This window comes from Tachysurus vachellii, chromosome 25 (assembly GCF_030014155.1).
Source record: "Tachysurus vachellii isolate PV-2020 chromosome 25, HZAU_Pvac_v1, whole genome shotgun sequence".
In the NCBI taxonomy this organism is placed as follows: domain Eukaryota; kingdom Metazoa; phylum Chordata; class Actinopteri; order Siluriformes; family Bagridae; genus Tachysurus; species Tachysurus vachellii.
Genome location: NC_083484.1, coordinates 912,501 through 928,065, shown reverse-complemented (window position 1 = coordinate 928,065; position 15,565 = coordinate 912,501). Strand labels below are relative to the sequence as shown.

General features: G+C 39.8%; 2 protein-coding genes across 4 annotated transcripts in view; both read right to left on the bottom strand.

The window, feature by feature from the left end:
• Positions 1-1,130: 1,130 nt before the first annotated feature.
• Positions 1,131-12,920, bottom strand: zdhhc20b (zinc finger DHHC-type palmitoyltransferase 20b). The gene is made up of 13 exons (XM_060861410.1): positions 12,770-12,920; positions 11,369-11,395; positions 11,023-11,117; positions 10,125-10,245; positions 9,961-10,030; positions 9,566-9,598; positions 9,361-9,481; positions 7,670-7,802; positions 7,426-7,552; positions 7,238-7,330; positions 6,702-6,802; positions 6,398-6,445; positions 1,131-6,306 (listed from the first exon to the last, which is right to left on the bottom strand). Exons 1-12 carry the CDS (start codon positions 12,885-12,887, stop codon positions 6,402-6,404), a joined length of 1,083 nt encoding a protein of 360 aa, XP_060717393.1. The 5' UTR covers positions 12,888-12,920; the 3' UTR covers positions 1,131-6,306; positions 6,398-6,401.
• Positions 12,921-13,176: 256 nt separating this feature from the next.
• nup58 (nucleoporin 58) overlaps positions 13,177-15,565 on the bottom strand; it is a 17,410-nt gene continuing 15,021 nt past the window's right edge. The window contains exons 12-14 of one of the 3 annotated variants that reach the window (XM_060861816.1): positions 14,515-14,586; positions 14,139-14,234; positions 13,177-13,847 (exon numbers count right to left, since the gene is read on the bottom strand). In XM_060861816.1, the coding sequence (XP_060717799.1) occupies positions 13,684-13,847; positions 14,139-14,234; positions 14,515-14,586 (332 nt within the window). In that variant the 3' untranslated portion in view covers positions 13,177-13,683. The remainder of the gene's footprint in view (positions 13,848-14,138; positions 14,235-14,514; positions 14,587-15,565) is intronic. The other 2 variants (XM_060861817.1, XM_060861818.1) reach the window with 2 other exon arrangements.

The following is a 15,565-nucleotide window of genomic DNA, read 5'->3' as shown; positions in this document are numbered from 1 at the left end:
TCAGTCTCTTGTCATCTCAACACTGGACTTCTGCATCTCTCTCTATCAGGTCTACATATGAACACAATTTATCCTCTGTAAATGATCCATAATGCAGTTGTGTGACTTGTTTTCAACCTGCCTAAGTTCTCTACACCACCACACTGCTGTGTTCCTCCACTGGCTTCACTTACAAAGCCAAAAACAGACCATCTCCCTCTTACCCCAAAGCCCTCATCACTCCTCACACTGCACCTCACACCCTCAGACCTACAGCACTGCTCCACTGGTCCCACCATCTCTCAACGTAAGAGGTAAGTTTACTACAAGACTATTTTCTGTTCTGGCACCGAGGTGGTGGGATGAACTTCCCCTGGAGGTCCGGACAGCCGAGTCACTGGATACCTTCAATACCTAATTATTCATGAAACACTTCAACTAGCACTTTATCCCGTTTGTTGTGTGTGTGTTAAAAAACAACAAGAAAACCTTTTGTGTGATTTAGGCTCATGGTATCTTGAGTCTGTAGTCTAGTGAAACAGAGTGAATGTGTTCAATAATAAGAGACTTAAGCACTTTTGTATGTCGCTCTGAATAAGATGCTGTAAATGTAAATGTATGAAAATCATTTTGGTATAAAACATTATCTAATGAAGGTGTTAGACATCAGACAATATTCTAAACTCTGAGCAGACTTACATGACTATGAGCAAGTCAGGACATTATTCTCACACACACACACACACACACTCTCTCTCTCTCACACACACACACACACTCACGTGCAGCAAAGCCAAATCACATGCAGCAACATGTCTTGATTAAAACTGAAGTTTTTATTTCCTGCCCTTCACAGACATCATGCTTGAATTTGTTATATACACACAGTAGAGACACACAAACACACAGGTATTTTTTACACATTTCTCTATGGAATAAGTCGATACTCCAGAGAAATAAACTCCAAAAGGAGGTAGAAGTTAGAGTTTATTTGAAATTCCTCACTTCTGATGTGTAAAGAGGAGTTCAATGTCCTGACTGTCACTGAACTGAACAGAGTTCAGGGTCTCCCTCTCTCTCTCTCTTTCTCTCTCTCACACACACAGACACACAGACACACACACACACACACACATACAGACACACACTCCTTTTTTCTATAAAAGCACGTTTATTTTTAGTCATGTTCACATAAGCATGTACTTCATTCACAAAATATCAAGATTCAAATTAATCAGACGAGAAAAATAGACGTGAGATCAACATTTTACAGTCCGTTCAATATTTTGTGTAAATCCTGAAACATTTGACAAAAAAAAGCAGGTTACAAATATAAGCTACTCCACATGCCATAAAACCTCCTTTTTTGTAAAAAAAAGGGAATAAAAAATGGTCCAAAGTAAAGAGATCTTGAAAAATTCCAAATTGAGAATTCAGTATGGCTTCTAAAGGTGTAAAAGGAAGAAAAATGGATGATTAAAAGAAATCAGATCATCAGTGCTGTGATGAGGGAGGAAGAGAGACGGAGGAAAACTGGAGAGAAAAAAACAAAAACACAAAGCAAAGACTTGATATAAATATCACTGTTTTCAGAACAACTTTGCGACAGCGTTTAAACAAAGTCCAAAAAATAAAACCACACAAAAAATTAACTAACTAACAAACAAACGAACAAACAAAAACAGACTAACCTGCTTTTCATGAGAAAGAAAGTAATCAGTGCTGAAATCTTCACATTTCCACTGAAGCACAACCTCCCTACACCCCTCTACCCTACAGCCTGGAATGAAACTCCTGTAGATTTGGATTCATAAAAAAATACATCAGCTTACATCAGTTTAGTGTTTGAACATTCGGAGCTCAGAAACCTGTGTGGGGGCTTTTTAATTACACTCATTATTGTTATCTGCAACATTAAAAAAATATTTGTACGCTTCAGTCTACTGCATGACAAATCATTTGTCACTTGTGGGTGTCCCGTCCCATCGTGTCCCATCCCATCCTTTCCTGCCATGTTGTGTCCCATCCTGTCCTGTCCTGTCCCATCCTTTCCTGCTGTGTCGTGTCCCATCCTGTCCTGTCCCATCCCATCCCGCCCTTTCCTGCCATGTTGTGTCCCATCCTGTCCTGTCCTGTCCCATCCTTTCCTGCTGTGTCGTGTCCCATCCTGTCCTGTCCCATCCCGCCCTTTCCTGCCATGTCGTGTCCCATCCTGTCCTGTCCTATTCTGTCCCGTTGTGTCCCATCCCATCCCGCCCTTTTCTCCCGTGTCATGTCTCGTCCTGTCCTGTCGTGTGTAGAAATAATCTCAGGTAGGAATCAGAGGTATTGAGCGAGGAACTGAAGTAATGACAGGATCAGTCTGAGGAACCGTTCGATCTGATCGTTAGGTTTTGTTGCTCCTTTAGATCTAATTTGCATAGACTCGAGGAATCAGTGGCTCAAGCTTGCACACGTCTGTGTTTCTCCAGCAAGTTTTCTGATGCAAAGCTCTACATATTGTACTGATCTGGATAGACGTCTGACACTGATCACCACACACACACACACAGACACACACACACACTTTGGATATTAATAAACACTAATAATATTGAACATTTTCTAGATGAAACACCTGACCAGACGCTGAGAACCAGCAGAGGAACAAGAAACAGCACTGATACTGACAGGAAAAAACAATCAATAAATAAACATGACATTCAAATGAAAAAGAAGAACAGAACAGAACAGAACAGAGCTGAGCTGAGCTCCGATATTCAGCCCTTTATTTGGCAAAAAACACAGCAGCCTTAAATGACCAAGGTCAGATTTTAAATGAACCAGCCTGATGTACAGTCGAGTGCAAAAGTTAGCATCCCCCCACTCAAAAACATGAGATCAGGAAGAATATTTTCCTGCATGAACAAAAGTTTGTGTCCCCATCAACAGTCTATTTTATTCAGATGAGATTTATTGAATTAGTGACAACTGTTTTGTTTTATTCTAAAAGCCTCATAATTTTTTTTTTTTTCTTTTTTAGTAAATCACCTTCACACAGACGAATCAATCAAAACATGGATCGATTAAAAAGTCAATGAATCGACACAATTACCTTAAACGTTTAATGAAGGAAAAATTGCTCAAAGGGAAAAAATAAATAAGAATCTCTACACCATCATCATCATCATCATCATCACCACATTTGATCAAAGGTGAATCATCTGATCCGAATCGAATGGCAAAATCATTTGTGTCATTAAATACTGAATCACTGCCTTACAAACACAATAAACCCAGAGGATTCTGCTCCTCATCATAAGGATTTATTCCATTTTACTGACTCGACAATCCCAGGTTGGTGTTCAGGTTTGTTCTACAACTTCAGATGAGCTCAAACTTATAATCAGCAGACTTAAGGATCAACACACAACTCGTAACAAAAACTACAAAATACTTAGAGCTCATGGAGCCAGAGATGGAGATCCAGAAAACAGCATATGTAAGAAAAACAGACACAGAGACGTGACCAAATATCAGGAATAAGATAACGGACAAAACAAATAAAGCAGCGACGCAAGCACGCTTCAGAGGGGGGGTGTAAACTTTTGCACTCGACCGTCAACACCGTCCAAGTAAATGGATATAAATCTAAACCTACACAGTTACATAGAAAGAAATCTTTTCATAAGACAACCAGCTTATGAATATGCATAAAAACGTGGAATCTCTTTAAACAAAGCCTCATTTATTTATAAAGGTAACGTTCAGAATCAGTTTATTTACAACGAATCCGTTTCTACATCGGAATTCTGTTCATGTTTACTGTGGATCGATACCGGAGTAGATTTATAGATCACGGAGTTCGGCGTGGACGAATAAGAAGATGGACTCGATGCGATTTAAACAGAAAATACTTTGGAAAGGTTCTGATTCGTGATGATGTCAGATCGAGCTGTAAACACGTCGTCTGTGCTATTAATTAAAAACGTCTGTGAACTTGGTCTCTCAAATTCAGTTAGAAAGTGCAACCGAGTTGAAAAGATTTGGTATTTAAATGCCGATGAATATTAATGAGTGTATAATGAATATTAATCAGCAAAAAAAAATAAATAAATAAAGTCGCTTCCCTAAAGCAGTGACGATCGCTCAGGCTTTCGGTTCAACACTGAAGCTCACCACACAGGGTGTAATTACGGCGGTAAAGACCCTACGTAGTGCACCGTATATACAGTCCCCTACAAAGGTATTGGGGCAGTTAAACACCGAGGACGTTCGGGATCGAGACGAATATGAGCCAGATCTGAGATTTAGTGTTCATTTTCTGATATTTACATATCGGTATGTTAATTTAAAAAAGAGTAACGGTCCAATACTTTTGAAAAAGACTGTACGTCCGAACGGATCGTTGTTCGATGCTCAGCCATAAAAAAATTAAATAAATTACAATAACTTTTGAATTAAATCCCTCACTAATAAACACAAGGGTTTTTACCCCAAAACTGCTTCAAACGTTTGACTTTATACCTCTAAAAGCAGAATATTAGATTTGACGCTTTCTAACGTGTTGTTTTGTCCCCAGACTAATTGTTAACAGTCCTAATGTAAAAATAAAACCCTCACCTGCGCTGTCTCTGGGATTCAGTGAAGAAGCTTTAAAACAAATCTGAAGTGTGAACTTGTGCAGGTTGACGGACTCCCGGGTGGAAAACGTTTTGACTTTAACAGAAAATTCTGTTGTTTTTTTTTTTTCTCCAGGAGGGTGTCGAATCATTCGACTCTCTCCGTTCGAATAAACGACTCCTTGCTAAATTTGTGACGTTGTGAATTGTTTGAACATTTTCTAAACAAACCAACAATCATATTCGCTCGTTTCGGTGCCGTATAAAAACTTATACACTGTTCAGATGAAGAATTTCAAGTTTTATTGACTATTTAACTTTTAAAGCACTTACTGAAAATGAATCACTTTAATGCTAACAAACAGCTCAGATAAAGCAAAGAAGTTTGAGGGATTTAATGATTTCGTCGTTACACTAGACGAGTAATAAAATAAATAAATAACGAAGAGGGAAAAATGGCTCTCGGTGTTCAGCTCAAAGAGTCAATTGGTTCACAAATGACACACGATTCAGAAATACAAACAGACGTGAAATGTTGTAGCTGCGTGACAGCTTCAGTTTGGAGCTCTTTTAGTTTTCTACTCTCTAACTCCTGTCTATCACGAGCATTAAGTGCTGCTAGTTTTAGACGTCTTGTTTTCACTGTGCAGAAAAAAAAAACCTTTTTTCCCCCCAAATCTGAGACTCTCTACACAATCTCACCACATCACCCTGATAAGACCCAATGATCCTGTTTTGCTTTATTTCATCATCATCATCATCATCAATACCACAGAACATAATCAATACTGTTTTAAAGTAAGACGTAATGCATCTCCGACCTTGAAGGAAGACAGAATTTTTAATGAATTAAAATCGAGGTCCAAATCGAACCTAAAGAATTTTAGTAGAATTAAAACCAAACCCGACATTAGGAGCGTTTAGTTTTGTCCGCAGTAAGAAACACGAGATATCCGTGTGTTTTAATATATAATAATCAGAAGTTAAATTAAATTAAAATGATTATTTAATTCATTTTGTTAAATATATTGTTTAAGTAACTCCTGAACTCAACACCGGAGCAGCTTTAGCGTCGTTATCCACCCGGAAGCACGTTATCTGATCTTGTGTTGAAATGGTTTATTTTTGTTAGATGAGAATTATTAAATATTTTTAGTTGTATTTATATATTTAGTATAATATATAATTATAATGTAATATATATATATATATATAAGTTCATTTAAATTTAATTAGAACGTGCAAATGTGCGAACCTGTGACTCAACACACAACCTGAAAACAACAACAAAAAAACAAAACAAACACTGGAGGTAACAAACATGTTTGCTATGTGTGTTTATATATACGTGTGTGTGTGTGTATATATATATATATGTGTGTGTGTAAATGGAGACTGAGCGGAGATGTGGATAGCTCTCTCTCTTTAGATCACTCCCCGCTATGTAAACATCAGATCAGTTAGTTCCAGGGAATCGAATCACCCCTAACAACACGAGGGTAGTGTGCATTTTCTGGTAAACAACAAACGGTGTTCTATAAGAGTTGCACCATTAATCATGAATGAGCGTTAAAATACGGTGTGCTGAGAAAAACCAAAAAACCCAAGACCGGATGTGTGACCAGGATGCAAACACAGACGAGGAGCTGCTGCAGAGGTGATGGAGTTGTTTAAGGCATCACGTTTGATGGCTGTGTTTCTCCTCCACAGTTTACGACCGCGAACCCTAAACGAGGAGACGACAGCATGTCAATCACGTCTCACACGCCCCGCCTCCTCCTCCTCGACAAACAGACAGAGATAGATAGGATGCTGACCTGGCTAGGAATCGGTGTCCATGGAAACGGTGACCGTGTCGCTTTCATCTGTGAAAGACAAGAGAAAGCAAACATGGGCCGTTACGTCCCAACGGTATACACGTCCTACACCGTAAATATTGGCACCCTCGGTTCATGGTGCGGATGATGATTTAAGCAGAACCTGATGAGGAGGATGTGCATTAGTGTTAGATTATAATGTGTTATATGATATGTTTAAGCCTTGAATCATGATTGGCTCGGGTGCTGCGATTCGGACACCTTACCTTTATACGCTTAAACAAAACACAGTGAAGCAACTCACCAGTCTTTACAGCCATTACGGCGGTGTGATCTTCGTGGAGGTCGTTATTGAGCAGATGTTTCTGAGACTCACTGAGAGGACTGCACTGTTTACCTTCGACGCTGCGGAGGAAAAAAACGGGAACTAAAATCATCTACGGCTCTTCTGTAGAGAAGCACCGCTCCGAGGTTTCATCTTATCTCATCTTATCCTGCCATTATACCACCTCTCATTAAATACGTCTTTATACACTCTGAAGATAAATAAAGAGCAGTTAGCTTGCTGTGCTAATCTACTCTGAGAATGAAGCTACACACACACACACAGTAGCGACTACTGGATCTCGTCAGAAATTTGTGTGAGTGTAAGAACTGGGAAGGAGATTTCAGCCAGATGTGGAGATTTTACCAAAAAAAATAAAATATCCCAGATATTAAGGAACGTCTTTTATCAAAAGAGATTTGGCATTAAATATGAATCATTTAAAACGTTTGCAGACACTTAATATTTGGTGTAACAGCACAACCGAGTGGTGGAGATGTGGAACTGCACCTCACCTTTGGCTCAGGGGGTCAGGATGTACGACCACTGTGGGCTGCTCCGGATCAGTGACCACCAGCCTGGTTGGAAACGTGAGTCCGTCTCCCTGACTGCACGGAGGACAAACAAAAACAAAACAAAACGTTGTTAAAACCCCAGTAAGAGAAAGTGGATATTCCTGGAGTGTCAGTCAGTGTGCGTTTACCTGGTGAACACCGGCAGCAGCCAGAACTTCTTCTGGTCTCCGAACACCTGAGCAATGTTCTTGCTAAAACCCAGAGAGAAGCCGTTTTTATCTGGTCCGTTCCTGAACACGGGCGCTCGGAACGCCTCTGAAGGAACGGAAGAAAGAAAATGGGGTCTTCAGGTGGAAAAAATAAACAAACCAAAACAAAAGCCATTGTGTCATGAGGACACATGCAGTGGTGGAGATGGTGAGAGTGCGGTACCTATCGTGGATCTGTTCTTTCCTACAAGCCACAGGTGGTAAGTGAAGAGGGAGAGGATACTGATACAGAACATGGCAGCCACAAAGAACAGGAACAACACGTGGAATTTGGCATGAGAGTCGGGCAGCTCACTCTGAGAGAGAGAGAGAGAGAGAGAGAGAGAGAGAGAGAGAGAGAGAGAGAGAGGAAGTATAAAAGAGAGAACGTAAGACACAGGATCAACACTGACAATGGTGAAACACACGAGTCACATGGCTGCACGGAAAAACAAACAATAATAATGATACGTAATAAATGAAGGTGCAGAACAACTTGGAAAGTTAATAAATAATCAATCATTAGAGATGGCAGTTTGAAGGACCCATGAAAATCATTGACCGATATCAGCAACAACATAATTAATGTATTTAAGGCTGTAAAGATTTAAAAGAACAGTAAACTGCATGGAGTTGTAAGTGTTATAATTCTCCTGATCTCAGAACAGTGGAGTGGAGCTGAACTGATCATCAGAACAACACTAGTTAATAATAAACACAGTAAGACGAGGAAACCGATTAAGATTAAGGATCAGATACTGATCAGTAAACGTGGAATCGCTCCATCTTTAGGAGTTGTTTTGTAAATCTGAGCTCAGAAACTCAGACAGAATCTTCTTATGAACCCAATCTAACGTACTTAATAGTCAATAACATGACATGAGGGAAATTTAGTGCATGGGGAGGGGAGGGGGTGAAATAAATAAATAAATAAATAAATAAATAAATAAATAAGTGTGGAGAAACAGGCCAAAATTAAGACACACATGTAATCATGCGACTCCACTGGATAACAAACAGCATTCAGACAATCAGAGAGAGAGAAAGAGGAAATAAAAAGAAGAGTAATGAAGCGGGATTTGTTTATTTATTTGTTTATAATTCCCATGCTGGTGTAAACACGTTCACTAACAATCACTAACACCACTGATTACCTTCGGACAATTCTCTGCTGATTTCCTCCGGCAAAGCTTAGTGTAAACAGAGACAGAGTGTTAGATAGGAGGGGAGAAGGAAGGAGAGGGAGGGAGGGAGAGAGAGAGAGGGAGGGAGAGAGGGAGGAAAAAAGAAAGAAAAAGGGGGAAAAAAAAGAGAGCAGAAAGAGGTAGAAAGAAAGAGTATATATACAGTATATATAGGCACACAGAGAGAGTAAGAGAGAGAGAGAAAGAAACAGAGAGAGCGAGAGAGAGAGAGAGAGAGAGAGAGAGAGAGAGAGAGAGAAACAGAGAAACAGAGAGAGAGAGAGAAAGAAACAGAGAGAGAGAGAGAAAGAGACAGAGAAACAGAGAGAAAGAGAAACAGAGAGAGAGAGAGAGAAATAGAGAGAGAAAAAAGAAAGAGAGAAACAGAGAGAGAGAGAGAGAGAGAGAGAGAGAAAAGCACAAGATACAAAAGAGTGATATGTTGAAGTGATTTCTCGGTCGTTTTTTTATGATATGCTTTTTATAATAGAACAAACAAAGAAGCAAAAAAGTGTCTTAAAAATTCAAGGTTAAAAAATACTTATAATAAAAAAACTAAATTTTGTAGACATTAAATAGGTTCTGGTCTTTTCCTCATATCTCCCCACCTCACGTGTCATGTCCAGGTTTAGTGCACTGGTTTATTCTGAATGAATCAAAGTGAAAACGCGCAGTCACGATGATTACTCACTGTCCAGAACTTGATGAAGTACTGCAGCACGGAGGCAGCGATGAACAAGCAGTACAGCAGCGAGTAGGCCAGGAACAGGATGAAGAACTTGTAATTGGAGAAACCGACACAGTTGTTTACCCTGTTAGGAAAAGAGGAAGCTGCGGCGTTGAGAAATAAACACAAAGAGCACGAGTCGAGTTCGGTCACAGATGAGTTCACTCACCAGGGACAGTGATGATCCATCTTCAACACACACCTGTTACACAGCAAACAGTTTCATTCTTAAACATCTGGAAATATCATTTGTTTTGTGCATCATCTCACTTTATTCTCCCTCCGATCTAACAACAAAACCCCCAATATTCTGAGAATCAAATTGAATCGAATTGAATCGAATTGAATCATGAAACCATTATAGCGAATCGAGCCGTAACCGGAGTGTATCGTTACACCGCGACTCAACCTCTGATCAACCCCATACAAGTGTTTTATTCCTCATATACATCATGGGACGTGTTTGTGTCTCTTTATACTGATGTCACGTGTATTACACAATAATCAAAAGCATTAAAATGTCTACAGTTTTGACTGTTTTGAGTCATCGATGCTGTAACTCACATGTCACACGCAGAGCAGTGGTGGCACCGGTCCGGTTTGATGACCTGGCAGCGGTCACAGTAACGGATGGCTGTTCAGGGGGAATAAAGATTTCTGTATTATTACTAATGTTATTAATAATATTATTATGTCTGATTTCAGAACTGTGTGTTGGATTTTCTCACCTCCTGTGCCAGTGCGAGTGTAGAGCGGCAGACCGCTCGCGACTCGCTTCAGGATCTCCTGCTGGGTCTCTGGGCGCTCTTCTTTCTCATAAAGCTCCTTCTCAGCTTTGGGTAAACAGAACTGCCACAGACAGACACACACACACAGACAGACACACACACACACACAGACACACACACACAGACACAGACACACACACACACAGACACACACAGACACACACAGACACACACACACACACACACACACACACACACACACACACACACACACACACACACACAGACACACACACACACACAGACACACAGACACACACACACAGACAGACACACACACACACAGACACACACACACACACACACACACACACAGACACACACACAGACACACACACACACACACACAGACACACACACACAGACACACACACACACAGACACACACACACACAGACACACACACACACACACACACACACAGACACACACACACACACAGACAGACACACACACACACACACACACACACACACACACACAGACACACACACACAGACACACACACACACACACACACAGACACACACACACAGACACACAGACACACACACACACAGACACACACACACACACACACACACACACACACACACACACACACACACACACACAGACACACAGTGTCAAAATTTTATCAGAATTTCTTAGAGAATGAGTGGGATTTTAATCAGGAATGAGTGGAATTGTTCAGAATTTCATCAATGTGGATTTCTTCAGGAACCAGTGGGATTGGTCAGGATTAAATTGGGAATGAATGGAACTGGTCAGAATGAACAGTCTTGGTATTTCTTCTCTCTGGCTTCATCAGCTCTTTTTTTATTTTTAATTCTCTTACCTCTTTGGATGGATTCATTGGTCTCGTGAAGATGGCTTTCCAATAAGACCAAACAAACATGATGAAGGAGAGATGAAAAACGACCAAGTAGATAACTGTGTGGAGCAAAGAAGTTAAAAACGAGAGAGAGAGAGAGAGAGAGAGAGAGAGAGAGAGAGAGAGTAGAGAAAGAGAGAGTAGAGAGAGAGAGATGCATCAGCAATGAAACAAATTCATTACACACAACCAACAAATCCAACTGGTCTCATATAACACACACACACATAAGGAGTCAGATATTTTTCCATCAACTTTAATAATCAGAACCTAAAAGCAGAAACATCTCAGCAGCTTTCACATCACTCACCTTTTTCTCCGAGACTCGGCACCGTGACTGTGGAAAAGAGGAAAGGAGGTCAATTAACTCACAAAGCAATTTAGCAGTTTTGATTTTGGCATCAAATGCAACGTTGGCATTTCTTCAGCTCTATAAATAATAAAGGAAGTTGTCTGGCACTCGGTTTATCGCAGCAACGGATAAAGCAACTACACAACGTTAAATAATCACTAGGTCAAAATTTGTGTTTGTAAAGTCGTGACCGATATCTAACATCATTCCCAGGGTGCGTCGATGTGACAAAAACACCATCACAAGTGTTCTACGTGCATCCCAACAGGGCTGCTATGTTTTTATAGATTAAAAAAAATACATTTTGCTCAAACAAACTGCAGAAAAAAAAAAGAGATATTTAAATCTGCACAAATGTCATGAATAAAATAGTCCCACTCACATCCACGTATTACGCGTAACGTCCACTACATCCACTGTGTAGTGTAATGTGTCTACATAATGACTGACAATAAACAAAGACAAACACAAACAACAGTCCTGTTGTTGTTGTTAAAGCTGATTTAAATCGTGTGCTTGTTTCTTATAGTAAAGAAATAAAACTGACTTCTGAACCTTTCGTTTTAATGTCGATGCATCGGTTTGAATGGATCCAGGATCAAAAATAATTTGTGTGTGTGTGTGTATATATATATATATATATAATAAATGACCATGAGATGTAATGTAATTTATTATTTAATTGTTTTATTAGCAGTTAAATGTGGAGGTATAAAAATAACTGCAGATGGAAATCTACCTGGCAACAGGTAAGATATTAACCAGGTAGTGAAGTATTATAACATAGTGACTCTGTAAATAAGTTATAGTTTATGACGTTTTTGTTTTATATCTAAAACGTTAAGGAGTTTTTCTTTTGTGTCCTTCATCTTAACTGTCTGCTAACTAGTTAACTAGCTAGTTAACTTCCACGACTCGCTGTGACTTTAATATATCCGTGTAGATCGATCTGAAAACTTCGTCTCGTCTCAGATCACTTGGAAATCCACTCGAAGTGAAGAGAAGAGTTTAATAATAAAGAGTTTAATGATAAACACCGAGGCGTCGTGTCGTGTTGTGTGATGGAGGAATCAATGGACTGTTGCTAGCTAGTTAGCTTTAGTGTAGTGTACAGGACGGGTCTGTGACAAGGTTTCATATCGAATACATCGTCAAACACGTGAGTTTATCACAAAACCCTGAAACGTCACGTTAGTTTAACTAATAAAAAAAAAAAATCCCCGGTGTGTGAGGATTTGTACAAACTAGCTGTACAGTTTGTGAGGAACAAACAGCCACTTCCTTCCCTCAGAACGCGTCAGGTTTAACCACAATTACCTCAGAAAATACTCAGAAGTTTGATTAAAATTCATTACTTACACACACACAGCTCCACTACGTAAGCGTAATACGACCAGCACACAACTAAAGCGATAAAAATGACTGGAATCCAAGCCAGACCTCGCTGACAGCATCTGAGGACGTGTGAAGGCGCCATCTTTAATCTCTACGATATACACTACAGGGAGGGAGGAGTCGAATCTTTTAAGATCCGACACCTAGAGTCGATTCATAGATATGATTCCTAGACTCTGATTCCTCGATATCCATTACAAGAACAAGTGTTTTGTTTTTTTTAGTGCAAGCAAAATGTCCGAGCGTTTTACAATCTCATAAAATGTTTGGATCATAAGATGCACAAACGCACGTTTTCTAATTATCGCTTCAATTCTGGTAATAATGATTAGCTTCTTGCTGCAAATAACCAACGAGACACCTTGAAGAAATAAGTTTCTTTTTTTATTAATAAAGCTTTTTATTAAAGTTTGCACATAAAGTATTGAAAACGTTTTGGTAACCTCAGGAAAAAAAAACAAAGGAAAAACAACAACAAAACAGCAATGCAAGACAAATCAGGGCCAAAATACTGAACATTATCATTTATTAGAACATACTGAGACAAAACAGAGGACGTTTTGAAGTGATGGACAGGGCAAAGACAGGGCAAGGACAGGGCAAGGACAGACCAAGGACATGCTGTACACCAGAACAAAGCACAGACAAAAACAAAATGACCATCTGCAGACATTCTCTACATAAAAGAGTCATGTCAGTGCTCTTTAAATGATACTTCTCAAACATTATATGAATGCTTGTGTACACACACACACACACACACACACACTCTTGTCCTTAAACTGCATCCATCACAAATACCAGTCGATAATCTTCACGCCCTGTGGCCTGAAACTCTTTTACGTCCCTTTATCCATCACTTGACCTGCTGTTCTGTTCTATCTTTTGCCTCTCTTGTTGCCTGCTGGAGGTTTTTTCAGCTGTAGGACTCCGGTGCCGAAGCCCGCGCTCTGCGTCGTGGACACTCCGAAGGTCAGACCGGCCGACGCGTTGATTCCCGGGTTACTAAAGTTAAACCCAGAGGTGCTAGAGCTTCCGAACCCTGAGAAAACACGACAACACGGATAATTACATACAGAACACACATTCCACATTATTTCTATTCAAACTCACTCCTAAGTCTAAAGGCAGATGCAGGATTTTGTCCATCAAGCGTTCGTATGTAAATAAAACTCTAAATGTAAATGTGCACAGTCAGAACGTGGGAGTTGTTGTTGATCCACGCCGCACGAACAGATACCTTCAGGACGGTGTAATGAAGATGATGTCAGTAATACACAGCTAGTGATAGTGTGAGGAAAAGAGAGAGGAGGGTGCTATGACACACACACACCTGCGCTTAAGCTCCCTCCAGACGGCTTGTTAGCAGAAAAACCGAACGCCGAGCCTCCTGTCGCCGAGGCGCCAAACGCCGGGCCACTACCAAAAGCTGCCAAGAGACAGAGCCAATTGTTAAAAAAAATAAACACGCTTAAAAACGAAGGCTCAGATCTCACACACACACACAATAAAACAGCTCATAAATCATAAACGAGGAGAATACAGGAGGAGCAGGAGGAGATGATCAAAGCAGGATGTTGCTCTGTCTACTGAGATCTACATCTGCAACATTACTCCAGCTTCAGTAAGCGTCGTGCACTCCAGACCATTTGGGATGCTGGAGGTGTACTGGGGAAGTGTATTCATGTGTGTGTAAAAACAGCGGGTACCTCCGAGGCTGCTGGAGCCCATACTAGTGCCCATGCTCGAGGCAAAGGGAGTGCCAAAACCCGCCTGAGATCCTGGGACAGAGAAAGAGAGCAGAAGAGTTTTAACTCTCAGAGCTGCGTCTCACTACACACTCACCTACTGTGAATATAGATTCGTCTGAGGCGGATGGCTCGTGTGTGTGTGTGTGTGTGTGTGTGTGTGTGTGTGTATTGAGAGTTGGATACATGTTTTCTACAACAAGTTATCAGAGGCACAGCATTTTTCTGCCTGTTAAGATAAACACTGTTGCTAAACTCCTCCGTTACGCCGCATCACATTACTTACCTCAAATACTCAGAATCCTAAGAGCAATAATAATGATGTATGAACACAAATCAGCAGCTTGGGATTCACAGGTAACTGTTTTCTTTTCTGTCAAACATTTGCTGATTTAAATGGAAAAGATCACATTTCACTAACATAATATAGATTAAAGGTTCTACGTCGACCTCGGTGAGAGCGACGACCAAGAGATTAATATCGAAAAATAGAGGAAGAAAAAAAAAAGTCTGGAAATTAAAAAATTAACTAGTGACATGTTAAAATAGCCTCGGATTAATCCGGATTTATCCACGTCGCTACAGGACGTACGTGTTACCATAGCGATTAATATTATAGTTTTTTTTTTTAAATAAGTAAACCTGTGCCTATTACTATAGAAAACACTTATTATTATAAATAATAAAAGTTATTATATTACAGGTTCAATTGAACGTTATAATCTGTCATGAGTTTAGCAATCAGCGTAATAACAGTTATACGAAGCTGTAATAACTAACATACGAATGTTGACTAGAACAAAAACTGCAGATGACATTAAATAGATCCGATATTGTAATAAATCTTACGTATTACAAACGTTTCTTGCTGTAATCTGCACCTACATATCATGTGTTTGTGTGTATTTAAACTCCTGTATAAATATGTAATAACACTGTTATACACACTGTAATAAAATGAATGTTTTGCTTGAACTTCAGTCACATTATACTTTACTACATTATTTAAACC